Source organism: Pongo abelii, chromosome 4 (genome assembly GCF_028885655.2).
Source record: "Pongo abelii isolate AG06213 chromosome 4, NHGRI_mPonAbe1-v2.0_pri, whole genome shotgun sequence".
Lineage (NCBI taxonomy): Eukaryota > Metazoa > Chordata > Mammalia > Primates > Hominidae > Pongo > Pongo abelii.
The window spans coordinates 32,852,741-32,871,446 of record NC_071989.2 but is presented as its reverse complement, the minus strand read 5'-3'; the positions used below and the strand labels follow the sequence as shown (position 1 = coordinate 32,871,446).

The following is an 18,706-nucleotide window of genomic DNA, read 5'->3' as shown; positions in this document are numbered from 1 at the left end:
TGCAGGATCATTGGACGACGGTTTTATCCTCGCCATCCAATCGTTGGAAAGTCCGGAGAGAACGCTCTCTGGATTGGTTGGAGGAAACATCTCTCCAAGTGCACTCAAGAATGGGTTGGGAGCGGGTTTCGGCCGGCAACGCCTCGGGCCAATCAGAGACAGCATGAGGGCGGGCTTTGACGCAGGAAGGCGGTGAATCTCGGCGGGTCAAACTCTCCTGCCGTGATGGGGGGGGCGTGGCCTCCAGTTGAGGTCTCCCGGCTCTCTGGGCCAGCGCGCGGGGTGGGCGGGGCCCACGGGCCTGGGCGGGGCGAGCGGTGTCAGCGGCGGAGCCGGATGCGGGCGGCACCGCGGCGGTCGCGGCCCTGGGGATGGGCGGAGCCCCAGCCGCTAGTGCTGGTGGCCGCCGCTGCTGCCCCAGCTGGAGCCGGAGCCGCCGCCTCTGTGTTCGCGCGTCGCTGCTTCCCAGGGCGGCGGTATGCTGGGGAAAGGAGTAGTCGGCGGTGGCGGCGGCACCAAGGGCCCCAAGCCCTCCTTCGTGTCGTACGTACGCCCTGAGGTGAGGGGGCGCCGCGCAGGCGGGGCGTCGGGCAGGGGCGGCCGGGGCGAGGGGCGCCGGGAGCCCCTTCCTTGCCGCGGGGAGCGCCGCGGAGCGCTTCCTGCCCTTGTGCCTGGCGACGGGGTAGCCAGGCGGACTGAGGCCGCAGGAGCGCGCTGGGGCCGCAGGAGCGCGCTGGGGCCTCCGCGCGGGCCGGAGTGAGGACCCTGGCGCAGGCAGGCAGGTGCCCGAGCGCAGGGCCCGATCGCTGGCGGCTGGTGGAGGGGCCCGAGCCGACGAGGGATTGCGGCCCGGAACGCCCCTGGGGATTCTGGAGAGGACCTGGGGTTGTGGGCACTGCTGGGAGGGGTAGGAGCCCCCAACGGGGCCTGCTCGGAGCCCGCGTGGGTCTGTCCTGCCTCTGGACTTTCTCAGTGAGCCCAGGAGCCCGCCGGCCTCCGCTGCCTGCGTCTGAGTGCCTCGGGTGCCGTTGGCGGGATGCCCTGCACCTACGTCCGCCTCCCGTCAGCGCTGCGGGGAGAAACGGGGGTCGGCCTGGCCTCAGCCAGTCTCTGCCTCTCCCTTGAGAATTCTCCGCTGTCGCTTCTTTCTCCTCATCCCCTCACCATCATCCTTTCCACCCACTTCTTACTGTTCTGAATCTTCAGGTCAAGAAATTTGTTCATTCATTCAGAAAATACTTCTCGAGCTCCTACTGTGTGTCAGGCACTAAGTGCTTGTGATAGACAGCAGTGAACAGGACAGAGATCTCTGCTCTCCTGGAGCTTATTTGAGGGGGAGGAGAGAAACGGGGTGAATTATAGATATTTAAGTAAATTATACGGTGTAGTAGGAGGTGATAAATATCATGGGAAAGAAAAGAAATGTTTTTCCTCCTCGCAAAGGTGGCATTTGAGCCGAGACTTGAAGATACTAGAGGTCTGAGAGAAGAGTCGTCCAGGTAGAGGGAACAGCCCCCAGTCGTGAGGTGGGAGTGTGTCTGAAGGGTTGGCGGAGCGTCAAGGAAGCCAGCATGGCAGAGGCCCATGGACAAGGGGGACAGTCGTAGGAGAGGAGGTTAGAGAGATCAGAACTTGTAGGCCTTGCTCAGGGCTTCTTGAGCAATAGTTCTTAATCCAAATGCCTAATGAGAAGCCTTCTCATTTTGGATCTGTGAAGGTTTTTTTCTGCCCCTCTCTCCAGCAGAAGTGCAGAAGCACCGCCAAATTTGTTGCAGATGTCTTCCCACCTCTGTAGTGCAGAAGCACGTGGGCTGTGGATGAGAGATCTGATCAGGGACTGCTTCTGTAAAGACCACCTGGGGCCTGAGGCATTTGCATATGTATCTTTAAATTCAAGATATGTGTGTTTTCTCCAGGGGAGAGTGCTCTTAAAATGGGTCTTATTTTTAGTCCTAGTTGTAAAATACAAACCATTTCCTCTGTTAGCACTTGATGTGGAGTCAGGGTCATCTTAAAGTTTCAGCAGGCTTCCCTTGTGGTATCACATTTAAGCAATATGGTCAATTTCTCTTTGTGTCTTTTTAAAACATTAAAAAATTTAAAAATTTTTTGTGGGTATAGTAGGTGTATATATTTAATGGGATACATGAAATATTTGGGCTGGGCGTGATGGCTGACACCTGTAATCCCAGCACTTTGGGCGGGCTGAGGTGGGTGGATCACCTGAGGTCAGAAGTTGGAGACCAGCCTGGCCAACATGGTGAAACCCTAAAATTAGCCAGGCATGGTGGTGCGCACCTGTAATCCCAGCTACTTGGGAGGCTGAGGCAGGAGAATCGCTTGAACCCAGGAGGCGGAGGCTGCAGTGAGCGGAGATCACGCCACTGAACTACAGCTTGGGCGACAGAGTGAGACTCCATCTCAAAAAAAAAAAAAAAAAAGAAATCTTTGGATACAGGCATACAATGCATGAATGGGGTATCCATCACTGCAAGCATTTATCCTTCCTTTGTGTTATACACTATCCAATTATACTCTTTAAGTTATAAAATATACAATAAATTATTGTTGACTGTAGTCACCCTGTTGTGCTATCACTTAATAGATCTTATTCTAACTGTGTTTTTGTACCCATTAAACATCCCCACTTCCCTTTCCCCTGCTACCCTTCCCAGCTTTTGGTAACCATCATTCTATCTCCATGTGTTAAAATGTTTTAATTTTTAGCTCCCACAAATAAGTGAGGACATGCAAAGTTTGTCTTTCTATGCCTGGCGTAGTTCACTTAACATAATGACCTCCAGTTCTGTTCGTTGTTGCAAATGACAGGATCTTATGCTTTTTTATGGCTGAATAGTACTCATGTGTATGTACCACATTTTCTTTATCTACTCATTTGTTGATGATGGATACTTTGGTTGCTTCCAAATCTTGGCTATGGTGAATAGTGTTGTAATAAACATGGGAGTGCAGATTTCTCTTCCATGTGCTGATTTCCTTTCTTTCTTCCTTCCTTTTTTAGAGACAGGATCTTGCTTTGTCGCTTAGGTTGAAGTACAGTGGCATGATCACAGCTCACTGTAGCCTCCACCTCCTGTACTCAAGCGATTTTCCCAAGTAGCTGGGACTACAGGTACATGCTAGAGTACCTGGCTAATTTTAAAATTTTTAGTAGAAGTGATGTCTTGCTGTCTTGCCCAGGCTGCTCTCAAGCTCCTGGGCTCAAGCAATCTTCCTGCCTCAGCCTCCCAAAGTGCTGGGATTGTAGGCATAAGCCGCTGTGCCTGGCCCTGATTTCCTTTCTTTTGGGTGTATACCTAGCAGTGGGCTTGCCGGATCATATGGTGGCTCTATTTTTAGTTTTTAAGGAACCTCCGTACTGTTCTCCACAGTGGTTGTATTGATATACATTCCAACCAACTGCGTATGAGGGTTCCCTTCTCTCCACATCCTTACCAGCATTCGTTATTGCTTATCTTTTTTGGATATAAGCCATTTTAACTGGGATGAGATGATATCTCATAGTTTGTTTTTAACATTTAAGGGTTTGTTAAAAATGTGAAACGCTTCACGAATTTGCTGTCATCCTTGCACGGGGCCATGCTAATCTTCTCTGTATCCTTCCAATTTTAGTATATGTGATGCCGAAGCGAGCACTCATTGTAGTTTTGATTTGTATTTCTCTGGTGATCAATGATGTTAAGCACGTTTTCATATACCTTTTTTTGCCATTTGTATATCTTCTTTTGAGAAATGTCTTTCAGATCTTTTCTCCATTTTTAGGTGGATTATTAGATTTTTTCCTATTGAGTTGTTTGAGCTTCTTACATATTCTTGTTATCTCCTGTCAGATAGATGGTTTGTAAATATTTTCTCCCATTCAGTGGGTTATCTCTTCATTTTGTTGATAGTTTCCTTTGCTGTGCAGAAGCTTTTTAACTTGATGTGATCCCATTTGTCCATTTTTGCTTTGGTTGCCTATGCTTGTTGGGTATTCTTTGTGTCTTTTTTTGATAGAGCCCTGGTTGAAGTGCAACTGATCTTTAAACTTTTCTCTTCAGTGAAATTAAATTATGAGTGGAAAGTCTTCTGAAATGTGGCCAGAGTTCAAGAATGTTCAAATTCTTCATCCACCAAGTGCACATGTTGTAATTAGACATGTTTCCCTCTTTGCCCACAGTGCCTGATGTATTTCCTTTGAGGGATAATTAGGGAAGGGGAGTGGTTCAGCCTCAAAATAAGCCTGAAGTGGTCACATTTTTCAGATCCTTATAGTTGGCAGTTTTATTTTCTTGCATTGAAATAATGCTGTGCAGACACTATGCCTCTTTGTTGTAGTCTGACTCTAAACATGTTTTGTAACAGAGGATACGGCTCTGTCCTAAATTGTGGATGGTTTTTTAAAAGATAAGGGTAAGGCCGGGCGTGGTGGCTTACGCCTGTAATCCCAGCACTTTGGGAGGCCGAGGTGGGTGGATCATGAGGCCAAGAGATCGAGACTATCCTGGCCAACATGGTGAAACCCCGTCTCTACTAAAAATACAAAAATTAGCTGGGTGTGGTGGTGCGTGCCTGTAGTTAGTCCCAGTTACTCGGGAGGCTCAGGCAGGAGAATCGCTTGAACCCAGGAGGCAGAGGTTGCAGTGAGCCAAGATCGCGCCACTGCATTTCAGCCTGGCGACAGAGTGAGACTCCATCTCAAAAAAAAAAGAAGATAAGGGTAGGAAGGGGTGAGAAGGCAATATATTTTTAAGTATATAGGTTTTGCCAGGTAATCATATTGTGGGAAATGCAGGTGAGCAACATCGAGGCATGGCTTATGTGCTTCTGAGAGCCCTGGGTCTGGTAACCTTCTCTTGGCGTACCCAGTGGGAGGAGTTCCTCAGGACACTTTTCTGAACTGTTCTCTCCTATTTCTACCCTGCTTTCCCTCATGTTGCCTTTCTCTGAACTGCCTTGATGTATGTCATGCTGTTGCTTATTTCTTTTTTTTTTTTTTTTTCGAGATGGAGCCTCATTCTGTCACCCAGGCTGGAGTGCAGTGGCATGATCTCGGCTCACTGCAACCTCTGCCTCCCAGGTTCAGGCGATTCTCCTGCCTCAGCCTCCCAAGTAGCTGGGACTACAGCAGTGCACCACCACACCTAGCTAATGTTTGTATTTTTAGTAGAGATGGGGTTTCACCGTATTGGCCAGGCTAGTCTCGAACTCCTGACCTCGTGACCCGCCCGCCTTGGCCTCCCAAAGTGCTGGGATTACAGGCGTGAGCCACCCCGCCCAGCCAACTGTTGCTTATTTCTTTGTATGGGTTTTGGTAGCTGGGAAATCTCAGTTTCTTAGACACCTGTTTGTTGGTAGATGACTGAGCTGCCAGAACAACCTTTATACCTTATGATGTAATGATACCTGTACCTGGTGATAAGCTTGTTCTTGGCTGATCAGATAGGTTCAGCAGTGGTGGCCTTCAGTATGCCAGAGAATCTGTCAAGAGTCAGCACTTTGTGTTGGAAACAAAAGTGCTTAACTGGATAAAGTATTTTAAGATTATGCTTTTAAACACGGTGAGCTTATTTTTTTTTCCTCATGATCAGAAAGGACTGGCATCGGACAGCGTAAAATGAGGACCAGTAGTTAACTCTGACTTTTAAAATTGGATTGCTGCCAGAGTAAAATGGATTCTTCTATCCTTGACTATTCTAAATCAGTGAATGTGACAGTTAAAACCGTAATTTTGTATATAGGACCATAATTTAGGATCTTTGATTATGTTTTGAAAACTCTGCTCAGAGGATTACAAGTTGGTAAAGCTAGTTAAGTGGGCAGCTGATGGCTCTGAAAGTTGAGATGAATAGGAGGGAGGGATCTGGAGCCATCTTGATGGTACCTGATGGCTGGTACCTAAAAACATCGCAGCACCTCCACCCCAGCCCAGCCCCAGACACAGGGTGCAAAGGATGTCGGTGCCTCTGTGGGGTGACCTGCTGGGTGCTGAGCTCTGCTCTAGGGAGGGATATGGTTATAGTTTGGATACCAAATCCATCTTTCTTGTTAAATAAAATACCTGTTTGAATTATTTCAGAAGCCATAAGCATTCTTTGTAGAAAAATAAGGTACAGATAAGCGAAAACATTTTTTAAAGAACAATTATAAACATAAACAACTCGGAGTATATTCTGTACACTTCAAGCAGATATATGTGTAGGTATATATATTTTTTAACCAAATTGGGATTAATATTGCTGATCATATTTTGTAATCTGCCTTTTTCACCAAAAATATATATTGTAAACATCTTTCCGTGTCAGTTGCTATCCCACAATGTCATTTAAAATTAGACCTTTAAAACTGGCCAGGCAAAATTTAGCTTTCAGAGGGTGGCTGTACTTGTACCCATTTTGTGGGTACAAGGGCTAAAATATACTTTCTAAGAGTTTAGGTCAGTGTTTGACCTGAATGAACTAATAATAGTTAGCGGGCACTTATTTGTGGATTTTTAGCTTTGGAAGAGAATTTAAAGATAATATACTCTGCCTCCATTATACTCATCCTCCATCATACAGATGTGGAAATTGAGGCCCTGTAAAGTTTAATATCTTGCCCATGGACACAGTGTTATTGCAGAACAGAGATAAAAACTCTCTCCTACTAGCCAGCAGTGCCAATGCTAAACCAGGGTCACATGAGTTCAGGAAAGGTTTTATTTAGTTGTGGGAAGAAAAGTCAAGAGAGATGAAGATTGAGAAGAGTAAAAAAAATATGTATGGTGTTAATAGCTATTTTTTTATTTTTTCATTTATCTCTCAGGAAAAAATGCATTCTGTTGCCTAGTTCTTATTTAAGGCCATTTCTTTTAGTCAGGAGAAGTGAATATATGATCCTGTAGTCTTCCCAGAGATATGACTGTGGGTATATACAAAATAAAAACGAATAAATACTAGTATTTATTAGGCACTTCTGTGTTCCAGGAACTACGCATATCTCATTTTCCCCTTTCAACAAGTTTCATGAAGGGAATACTATTATTACCCATCTTTTTTGTCTTTAGATATGGAAACTGAGACTCAGAAGTTGAGTACCTTGTTTAAGGTCATGGAGTTTGTACCAGGGTTTAAACTAGAGCAGTCTGATCTCGGGGCCCATTCTCTTATTCTTACATTTATGAATGTAAGGAATATTACTAGTGAAACATGTTTATATCATGATTAGCCTTTGTACACTAGAGTACTTCCTTAGTAGTGTTCTCTAGTAGCAATTTCTTTTTCTGGCTTTTGCTAGCTTGTCAACCAGGTAACTGCCGAGCAGATACAGGGATCTCTTGGTTGTTTTCGTCTCTAGAGCTGGTGTTTTCGAAAGATAGAATTAATTAGTTCAGCACATATTTACTTAGCACTTGCAGTATCCCAGATTTTTTTTTTTTTTTGAGATGGAGTTTCACTGTTGTTGCCCAGGCTGGAGTGCAATGGCACAATCTCGGCTCACCACAGCCTCCGCCTCCCGGGTTCAAGTGATTCTCCTGCCTCAGCCTCCCGAGTAGCTGGGATTAGAGGCATGCGCCACCACACTCTGCTAATTTTGTATTTTTAGTAGAGACAGGGTTTCTCCATGTTGGTCAGGCTGGTCTCGAACTCCCAACCTCAGGTGATCCACCTGCCTTGGCCTCCCAAAGTGCTGGGATTACAGGCGTTGAGTCAGCGCGCCCAGCTGTGGTATCCCAGATATTGTTCTAGGTATTGAGTGGGGATACATCAATTTACAGAACAGATGAAATTATTGGGATGATTTTTATTGGACCACTAACTTTGATGTCTTTGGCGGATAGATGATAACAAGAAGAGATTGGCTTGTCTTAAACAGACCTCCTGCCTTAGTCCTAGCAGTAAAAGTAACTTCAAAAACAAAGTCTAGATCCTTTGCCTTCTTTTTTTAAGAATTCATAACCTGGCCAGGAGCAGTGGCTCACACGTAATCTCATCACTTTGGGAGGCCGAGGCGGGTGGATCACAAGGTCAGGAGTTTGAGACCAGCCTGGCCAATATGGTGAAACCCCGTCTTTACTAAAAATACAAAAATTAGCCAGGCATGATAGCGAACGCCTGTAATTCCAGCTACTCAGGAGGCTGAGGCAGGAGAATCTCTTGAACCCAGGAGGCAGAGGTTGCAGTGAGCCGAGATCGGGCCACTGCATTCCAGCCTGGGTGACAGAGCAAGACCCCGTCTCAAAAAAAAGGAAAGAATTCATAACCTTTTCTCCATTCTCAACTAATTTTTTAAAATTTTCCAGAACTCACCCAGCTAATTTCTTAATTGCAGAATTTTCTCTTTGAGTGTGGAGGTCATTGGTAGGCCATCAGAAGACATTAAAGGTCCCTCCAGAGATGGTCACTTTCTTAGCTGTGGCTTTAGCCTGATGATCTGTCCAAAGCTTCTGCTTTTTCTCTCCTGCCTGTGCTTCCTGCAGCATCTCCGTGAGTCTTATCCAACACCACACAACTTCTGCAGATGGAGCCTCAGAAAGCATCATGAGGCTCTGTCAAGCAGCACTTCCTGCAGCCTGATCAAACAGCTACCACATGGACAGCCACTGTCTAAGAGCAGATACTTCTTGCACCCTACTTTTAGCTCGAACGTTAAAATCAGGGCTACCATCAGAAGTTTGGGCTGTGGGGACCCCACACTTAGAAGTTTAAAGTTCTAGATCTTTCTCTAAACATCTTAAACAGGATGTTGGGTGTTCTTCCACATTAAACCACCCTATGTGATGGTGTGCTTTGGAGAAAATTCCATTATCATAAGGGCTAAAAAACTTCCTATTGCTACAAAAAAAATGTATACCTTATTATGATAAAGACAATGTAGTAAAGTTGCAGAGTTTGGAAGTTAGAAAAATAAAAGTGCCAATGATGGTACCTTAACCAAAGCAATGATTCCATTTATAAGTATGTCTGTGTTTTGTTCCTGAGTGTGTATCTCATATGGCTGCATTTCTTTTCTTTTCTTTTTTTTTTTTTTTTTTTTGGAGACGGAGTCTCACTCTGTCTCCCAGGCTGGGGTGTAATGGCGCAATCTCGGCTCACTGCAACCTCTGCCTCCTGGGTTCAAGTGATTCTCTTGCCTCAGCCTCCTGAGTGGCTGGGACTACAGGCACGTGCCACCACGCCTGGCTGATTTTTGCATTTTTAGTAGAGACGGGGTTTCACTGTGTTAGTCAGGATGGTCTTGATCTCCTGACCTTGTGATCCACCCGCCTCGGCTCCCAAAGTGCTGGGATTACAGGCGTGAGCTACTGCGCCCGGCCTATGATTGCATTTGTAATTGTGTAAAAATTTATAGCCTACATGTGGTTGTCATGTGTGAAGATATTATGCTTGATCCATATTGGTAGATTATATAGGTTAAGTTTTTCCAGTAAATACCCACTCTCAGTTTCTCATCAAGTTGTACTTGTGACTTCTGACGTGTTGTTTTTTGTTTTTTGAGATGACAGAGGGCAGTGGGTTTGTAGCCGTTGACAAGAGAACATGCAGGTTCTGAAAAGGGCTCAAGCTGAGATCTTGGCTTTGTTAGGATGATGCCCATGGTAGCCACCTGTGGGGGCCTACATGAGGTTTATAAAAAGCAGTGGTAGACATCCCTGGTAGATGGAGTTTTGATCAACTACAAATTCAGCAACATTGATAAGCCAAAGTTGTCTCAGCCTAGCACCATGAGTTTATTCTCACTGAATCAAGTTTATGATGGATGAGTGCTATGTAAAAATGTCTTCTAAGCTTTCAAAATGAATCATTTGAAATAAACCTCTTGAGATTGGGAGGCAGGATTGAACTGAAATAATTCTTTTAATCTCTAATCTCCTGTTGGCTTTGGGAGGAGGAATAGGGGAGGTGGAAATAGAGAGGGATTCTGGAAGGGAGTACAGTGCTGGGAGAGATGGAAAGGCCCCAGGGCCTCACCCTTCCTTTATTCCCCTTTGCTTACCTCCTGTATCGCAACTCTAAGGAAAGCAAGAGCTTGTCAGTAGCTCTTCATACTAGCTGTAATGCCAGTTCCTTTAAGCTTCAGTTATATTTCTACCTCGAAAATGGGAATAATGATATGTCCATGTTATGTAATAGACATGTATGAACATTTATTAATATCAAATGCCATTACGCATGTAAAGCCCTTAGCACAGGATACTTAGCATGTAGTTAACCTTTAAGAGATGTGGGCCATTATTGTTGTTATTCAGAAGTTTCGTCAGAGCCACTTGGATGGTTTCAGAAAGTGCTTAATCATTAATCTTAAGAGTGCATAAATCTTTCCCAGCTAAGGTATTAATAAAAGGGGAGTATTTTGTTGTGATTGTTGCCATGTTGTCATGCCAGGAAAGTTCCCTGTGTGGTAACTCTTTCTTAGAAACTTTTTTGCTATCTCTAAAAGTTTCTTTTCCTTGTTCCTTTATACATTTGCGAATGATTTGGTTATATTTAAAATTCCAATGTAATGAGAACACTTAGTTGTTGACTTTTTTCATTATTAACATTTGGCCTTTGACATTTTGCTAGTTTCGTTGTGTGGACTTATTTTTCTTCCCTCTTCCTTAATTTTTTTTTTTTTTTTTTTTTTTTTTTTTTTTTTTTTTAACGGAGTCTTGCTCTGTCCCCTGGGCTGGAGTGCATTGGCGTGATCTCGGCTCACTGCAACCTCCGCCTTCCGGGTTCAAGTGATTCTCCTGCCTCAGCCTCCCAAGTAGCTGGGATTACAGGCTCGTGCCACCATGCCCGGCTAATTTTTGTATTTTTAGTGGAGATGGGGTTTCACCATGTTGGTCAGGCTGGTCTCGAACTCCTGACCTTGTGATACACCCACCTCGGCCTCCCAAAGTGCTGGGATTACAGGCTTGAGCCACCGTACCCGGCCCGTCTTTCCTAATTTCTAATGGTCTCTCTTCAAAGGTTAAATTTTGTCCATTTATCACATCTCTTTAGTGGTTCATTTAAGATATGAGTAAATCAAATCAAGTAAAATCATAACTAGCATAAATAAAATCAAATTGTCTCTGAAACTAATACTCTCTTTATTTCAAAGGCAGTTGTAAAACCATGCTGTTTTGATTTCACATTTAAATGCTTTTCCTAAAATAATAGCCATCACTTTTCCCTCTCATACCCTGTCCTTCATTTCCTATAGGCCTGGCTGGTGCACAGGCTTTCAGAGGTGGCATGCGAAACCTCAGTTGTTTTGGGAAGGGAGGGATTTCAGCCGTAAGATAGGGCTTATGTATAAGTGGGGGCAAGGGAAGCCCTGGCCACAGTGATGAAATATGTTGAAGATGACCTTCCTCTTGTGACAGATTGCCAGCTCCTGTTTCAGACAATGTTTTTTGTTTTTTGTTTTTGTTTTTTTGCTTTTGCTAAGAGTTTTTTTGTTTGTTGTTTTTTATTTTTTGTTTATTTTTATTTTTATTTTTTTTTTGAGATAGAGTACGCTCTGTCACCCAGGCTGGAGTGCTGTGGCACAATCTCTGCCTCCCAGTTTCAAGCGATTCTTGTGGTATCTCAGCCTCCTGAGTAGCTAGGGTTACAGGGGTGTGCCACCATGCCCGGCTAATTTTTGTATTTTTAGTAGAGACAGGGTTTCGTCATGTTGGCCAGACTGGTCTCAAACTCCTACCCTCAGGTGATCCACCCACCTCGGCCTCCCAAAGTGCTGGAATTACAGGCATGAGCCACTGCGCCCGGCCTTTGCTAAGAGTATTGAAGTACTTCAGAATACTTGAAGTGAATGAGTCCTGTTTTTCAAATAAAAAAATCTGTGTTCCTCCAAACATAAAATTGAATCCCTTGAGATCAACTTCCCAATGTGTCCCTGTCCTTGGAAGAAGTAATGATTCTCTTTCACTCTTGGTCTCCCCGTGAATATTTGCCACCTGTCTATGCAAACCACTGGGAATAGCACTTTCCCTAGGGGGTCAGTCAGTCTGTGGTATTGGGTATCTTGTTAGTTAAAGAAGGGAATCTGGGGCTCAGATCCCAGGGATGAGTTGTTTGGCATCAGCAGGTACCCCTGTTTTATCTCTGAGGGACTCCTGGGCTGGCCTCAGTGTTTATACTTTGTGCCTTCTCCTTTGATGCCCAAATGTATTCTCTTGGCCCCTCTTTTTTCACTCTTTACCTACCTACCTACCTGTCATCTGTCTGCAGCCCCCAGCCCCACCCCAGCTTGCCTAGTTTAGCTTCAAATTCACTTGCCCTACAAATCTTTTTCTTTCTTTCTTTCTTTTTTTTTTTGAGTTGGAGTCTTGCTTGCTCTGTTACCCAGCTGCAGTGCAGTGGCGAGATCTCGGCTCACTGCATCCTCCACCTCCCAGGCTCAAGCAATTCTCCTGCCTCAGCCTCCTGAGTAGTTGGGACTACAGGCGCATGCCACCACACCCGGCTAATTTTTGTATTTTTAGTAGAGATGGGATTTCACCATGTTGGCCAAGCTAATCTTGAACTTCTGACCTCAGGTGATCTACCCGTCTCGGCCTCCCAGAGTGCTGGGATTACAGGTGTGAGCCACTGTGCCTGGCCCCTACAAATCTCTTTATGCAGCTTTACGTTCTGGAGAAGAGAAGTGGCTGCTTTTTCTCTTTTTGTTTTAATGATCACTTTCTGCTACCTGCTGAATAAAGATGATCCATGCTAAAAGGGTGACAGGAAGAACCTGGTGTACCTATAAGTAGTGCCTGAGGAGCACAGTAAGTATGGCAGATGTAATCTGGGTAGCAGACAGAGAGGGGGTATGGGAGCTCTGGGGTGCATGAGAGAGGCCCTCAGTGTGGTGAGGGTGTGGCTGTCTCTGTGTCTGGTCCTGTTACAGAGGAGCAATTGAGGAATAAACCAACCGCAGTAGGAGTTTGGGGATGGAAACAAGGTGCCATAGCATTGTGGAAGAGACTTTGATTTTGGAAAGTTCTGATCCAGACTCAGCCACTTGGTGGTGACCTTAGACATGTAACTTCACCTATCCGAGACTTCCTTTTCTTATGTGTAACGTGAATAGGTGTCTTCCCTGCAGGCTTATTTAGAGGATGAGAAGAAATAAACCATATAAACCCAGCTAAGGACCTGACACATGGCAGATACTCAGCAGCTGCTAGATGCTGTTATTATTAATAACTTGAACTGGAAGATTTGTTATTTAAGCAACATTTTTATGTATCTACCATTTGCTAAGCACTATTGAAATTAGGAATGCAAAGAAACAGTCTGTGCACTCAGGAGCTTCACATTCTCTTGGGGAGATGGCTGGTCACCAGAGTTCTCTGCACAGAGGTGGGAGCTGCCTACTTATGAGGGAGGCATGCCCAAGTGCTCTGGGGGCACAGAGCAAGACCCGCTGCAGAACCCAAGGCAGCATCCGGTCTTATGCAAAAGCTGTGTAGGACTTGGAAAGGTCGACATTAAAGCAGATTTGGTGTGGGGAGGAGGGGGATAATGTAGCAAGCAGGCAAGAGGGGTGTGAAAAGCTCATAGCTGTGTTAGGACTGGGTGACGTCTTTCCCCATCTCTTATGTAAGGTGTGTGCACACGTGTGTGATGGTGAGAGAGAAGTCTTGAGGAATAGAATCCAAGGGTCACTGGTAGGACCTGCAGGAGTATCTCCAAGATTCTATGAGGATTCCTTCTTTCTGTGACATGCCGCTGTACCATAGATCAGTCTGGCCCTTAATGAGCCTGTGGGCACCTCTCATCTGTCCCTGGTTCCTCTTGCCTTCTTCCTGCTCCAAGCCTTTTAACTTCTCCCAGCTCTTCCCCTAACTTAATGTTTATAGAGCAGTTTTAGAGGCGGTGGTAGAAGGGGAGGCACAGATGGCAATGCCATGTGTCTCTGCAGCTGCTGTCAGTCACATCCGTTAGCTTAAATCATAAAGCAGTGACAGCCCCATACCTGCCACCTGACACCTTTTTTCTGGCACTTGTACATATCCCAACACAACAATCTTTACTTTCAGTATAATGTGGTAGTTAAGAGCATGGCTTTGGTGTCACACAGGGCTTCCTAGTTGCTAATGGTGAATTTGGGCTGGGTGTTTAACTTCTCTGAGCCTCAGTTTTCTGATCTGTTAAATGGGAATAAAATAAAAGTAGCCCGTAAGGTTGCTGTTAGTCTTAAGTGATGCAATCTGTGGAAAGCTGTTTACACAGTACCTGGTATGTAGTGAACATTTATTAAATGTTATTTAGTTGCCATTATTCTTCACCACCCCAGAAGCTGCAGGTGTTTGTGTGTGTGTGTGTTTGTGTATGTGTATGTATGTGTGTGTGCACATTCATGTGTGTGTTCTTTGGGCCACCAGTGCAGGTCCTGATTGTGGCAAGACTTGACCTCATTTCCTTCCAGCATTGTTCTTCTTCTTCTTTTTTTTTTTTTTTGAGATGGAGTCTCGCTCTGTCGCCCATGCTGGAGTGCAGTGGCGCGATCTCGGCTCACTGCAAGCTCCGCTTCCCAGGTTCATGCCATTTTCCTGCCTCAGCCTCCAGAGTAGCTGGAACTACAGGCGCCTGCCACCACGCCCAGCTAATTTTTTTTTGTAGTTTTATTAGAGACGGGGTTTCACTGTGTTAGCCAGGATGATCTCGATCTCCTGACCTCATGATCCGCCCGCCTCGGCCTCCCAAAGTGCTGGGATTACAGGCATGAGCCACCGCGCCCAGCCTCAGCATTGTTCTTCTCTGGCACTCTAAGTGTGTGTCTGGAGCCAGGCATGCTGTCCCTCTTATAGGACTGTGCCATACCCACCATGGGTACCTTTACAGTCTACCTAGAGGGCCTCCCTTCCTGCACAGTTTTCTTTTTCAGTGAGTCGTTTCACGGATTTCCTTTCTGTTCTGTAACAGTATCTTCATCTGTCTCAAGGGCTTCTAGGAGGACTTGGGGTTTGGGCAGTATGTTAAGTCCAGAGCTTGATACCTGCAATTCAGCCTGGCTTCTCTCTCCTTTCAAGTGAGCCTTCCCAGCTTCTGCCAACAGCACCCTTCTTTCCCTAATCACTCATATGCCAAACCAGTCACAGCCCCCACTGTGCCCTTTGTGGGGCCCTCTGTGGTGATCCGTCTGTGTTTCCATGGCCACCTTCTGTCTAGCATCTCCTGGTGCGTGCAGCCACCTACCACAAGAGCTTGACTGGCCTCTCCACTTCCCACTGCTCCCCGTCTGCGCCACCCCCAGATGCCCACACACCACAGCCAGCCTTCTGCTGAATGCGGCCTTCGTGTTGTCGTCTTCCCATTTAAGAGCCTCCATGCGTCTTGCCCCTTCCACTGATCCAAATCCTAACTAGCTTTCAAGGCACAGCCAAGGTCCTGCCTGCTTCTGGTTCTGTTGAAGGAGCATTAGCTTGGATTTGGGAGGCCTCTGGCTCTAGCCATTTCTTTTCTGTGTGACCTTTTGCTTCCTGAGGCAGGTTCTTATCCCATCAAGCTTGCCAACCATCTTTGGGTGTGGTTCACAGATAATAAGAGAACCAAGCCAGTTAACTGTTTGGTGAGATCAGGTCTGTGGGATCTGAGGCTTATACTGGTATTTGGGTCCTAACATTTATTTTTTAATGTAAGTTTTATTTATTTATTTCTTTATTAGGGAGAGTTTAATGAGGTGTTGGGATTGTTTAAAGGCCTAGTGAATGCCTGGTGAGAGTGATCCTTGCTAAGAATCATAAATGAGTAATGCTTTCGCTGCACTTCAAGAAATGATGAGCTGTCAAAACAGAGTGAGGAATTTAGTTTGCATCTTAATGAGCAGATATTCTCTTCCTTCAAAAAAAAACCTGAGGTCAGGAAAAAAGCAGGGTCTAAATGTGAAGAAAAGGATTTAGAATGGCCAAGTGAATAAGCATTGCTTAGCTGTTGAGGGTAATGAATTGTCCAAGGTCATTGCCTGTTCCCCTGCCCTGGAGACTTGTTACAACTGAAAGAACATTTGTAGGTATTACTTTGTAATAGGAAAAAAGTTGAAGATTTGTGGTTGCCTAGGGTTAGAGGTACACTGTAAACAGAGGGATTAAGTGGGGAATAACAGGTCAGCTTTGGTATGAGGTGCTTTGCCTTAGAATATTCCTTTTGGGATGATGAAAATGATCTAAAATTGATTGTGGTGATGATTGTACAACTATGAATATACTGAATACTATTTCAGCACTTTATATTGTTAAACATTATATTAAATACTTTGGTGAATTACATGGTTGGTAAATTGTATCTTTTTTTTTTTTTTTTTAGACGGAGTCTCGCTCTGTCACCCAGGCTGGAGTGCAGTGGGGTGATCTCGGCTCACTGCAAGCTGTGCCTCCCAGGTTCACACCAATCTCCTGCCTCAGCCTCCCAAGTAGCTGGGACTACAGGTGCCCACCACCACGCCCAGCTAATTTTTTGTATTTTTTTGTAGAGACGGGGTTTCACCATGTTAGCCAGGATGGTTTCGATCTCCTGACCTTGTGATCTGCGTGCCTTGGCCTCCCAAAGTGCTGGGATTACAGGTGTGAGCGCCGCGCCCGGCTTTTTTTTTTTTTTTTTTAAAGAGAATGTTTTCCTCTGTTACCCAGGCTGGAGTGCAGTAACATGATCATAGCTCACTGCAACCTTCAACTCCTGGGCTCAAGGGATCCTCCCACCTTAGCCTACTGAGTAGCTGAGACTACAGGCACGTGTTACTGTCCCTAAGTTTTTTTTTTGGTAGGGACAGGTTTCACTGTGTTGCCCAGGCTAGTCTCAAACTCCTGGCCTCAAGCAATCCCCACTCTCCCACCACCTCACCCTTCCAAAGTACTGGGATTACAGGCAAAGTGTAAATCGCCATGCCCAGCCAATTATACCTTTTTTTTTCGTTTCTTTTTTTGGAGACAAGGTCTTGCTCTGTTGCCCAGACTGGAATGCAGTGGTGTGATCTCAGCTCACTCCAGCCTCAACCTCCTGGGCTGAAGCAATCTTCCTGCCTTAGCCTCCCAAGTAGCTGGGACTACAGGTACACACAACATGCCCAGGTAATTTTGTTCATTTTTTGTAAAAACAAGGTCTCACTATGTTACCCAGGCTGATCGAACTCCTGGGCTCAAGAGATCCTCCCGCCCTCAGCCTCCCAAAGTGTTGGGATTACAGACATTAGCCACTGTGTCTGACCTCAATTATATCTTAATAAAGTTTTTTTTGTTTGTTTGTTTTGAGACAGAGTCTTACCTCGTCGTCCAGGCTGGAATGCAATGGCGTGATCTCAGCTAACTGCAATCTCCACCTCCTGGGTTCAAGCAATTCTCCTGCCTCAGCCTCCCTAGTAGCTGGGATTTCAGGTGTGTGCCACCATGCCCGGCTAATTTTTTTTTGTATTTTTAGTAGAGATGGGGTTTCACCGTATTGGCCAGGCCAGTCTCAAACTCCTGACCACAGGTGATCTGCCCGCCTTGGCCTCCCAAAATGCTGGGATTACAGGAATGAGCCACCATGCCCAGCCTTAATAAAGCTTTTACAAAGACAGAGTTTAAAGTTCAAAAGTACTAAGCTTGGTGTCAGAATTGATACTGAGTTCTGGCTTTACCATCTGTTTAGTTCTGTGAACCTGGGTTTATTGTTTAAACCCTTAGTGCTTCATTGGCCTTATCTGTAAAGTGGGGATGAAAATACCATACAGATTGTTGTCAAGATAAGTGACGTAGGACATTGAAAGTGGACATAGTAAACTCCTATGACATATTTTTATGTGTTTAATTTAGGCATATATCATTGTGGATAATAGATGCATAGTCTGAAATGCTCTGTCGAGTTTCCAAGTAGCCCTCTGAAATGAATACAGGTTGAGTATTTCTAATCTGAAAATCCAAAATCCCTTGAGTGTCATGTTTGTAAGAATATTCAACCTGTACATTTTTAGGGCTGAGAACTGATTTGCATAATGCGTAAACAGCAGAATACTGAAAGACCAGGTACCAGGTTGGGTTTGTGTATGTGGTTTGTTACCTTGAGACCAGACATTGTCAGTTAGCCTCTTACTGCATGTCTGCCTCCCTGGCTTCAGATGCTGTTCTCTTGATTTGTTGTCAGAGTAATTGTTGCTTATAACTGCCGAAAGTATATAGCTAGTGGAATAGAGCTGTGGTCAGCAGCAAAGCTGCCTCCTGTCATGCTTTCAGAAGCATGGGGAATGAGCCTGCTAGTCAGGCCTGCTCGGAGGGAGTCAAGCCCTCTGGCCAGGAGTGGGGTACCAGCAGCCTTGGGAATCAGCTTCAGGAAACAAATCCTATTTTGGTTTTTAGCTTCCTACAGCTGGATAGTAGATGGATTCATTCAGTCTTTAGTCTGTATTCTCAGTGAGAAAGCTCCAAATTAAAAGTCTGACCTTGGCTATGCCCCTACTCTATTAGTGAGACCAGAATGTATTTCTGGAAGCCAGCTAAGAGAAGAATGTGACAGTAGTTCGGTGATACTTGGCACTAATACACTTAGGTAGGAATTTTTAATAGAGCAATTTCTTTAATTTCACAAGAGCTATGCATAGGATTGAAGAATATGATCAGGATCAAGAATTATTGTCTCTTTGTATGTTTTCATGTGTCCATTCTTTCAGCAGACTTACTGACAATTTACTGTCTTGTCAGGAATTATATGCTAGGAGTTGAGGCTAAAAATCCATAAAGGTACAGCCTCAGCCCTCAGTTTGTATCATTGGTTGGCAAGACAGACAAGGTAAGAGA

At 45.1% G+C, this 18,706-nt stretch overlaps 1 protein-coding gene and 1 non-coding gene across 3 annotated transcripts in view; one reads left to right on the top strand and one right to left on the bottom strand.

The window, feature by feature from the left end:
• The first annotated feature begins 333 nt into the window (after positions 1-333).
• The window catches only part of MTMR12 (myotubularin related protein 12), an 83,932-nt gene continuing 65,559 nt past the window's right edge, over positions 334-18,706 (top strand). The window contains exon 1 of one of the 2 annotated variants that reach the window (XM_024246829.2): positions 334-559. In XM_024246829.2, coding sequence (XP_024102597.1) covers positions 479-559 — 81 coding nt within the window. In that variant the 5' untranslated portion in view covers positions 334-478. 2 annotated transcript variants of the gene reach the window in all.
• Positions 3,553-3,657, bottom strand: LOC112133540 (U6 spliceosomal RNA). The gene has a single exon (XR_002915186.2). It is a non-coding gene; the product is annotated as a U6 spliceosomal RNA (small nuclear RNA).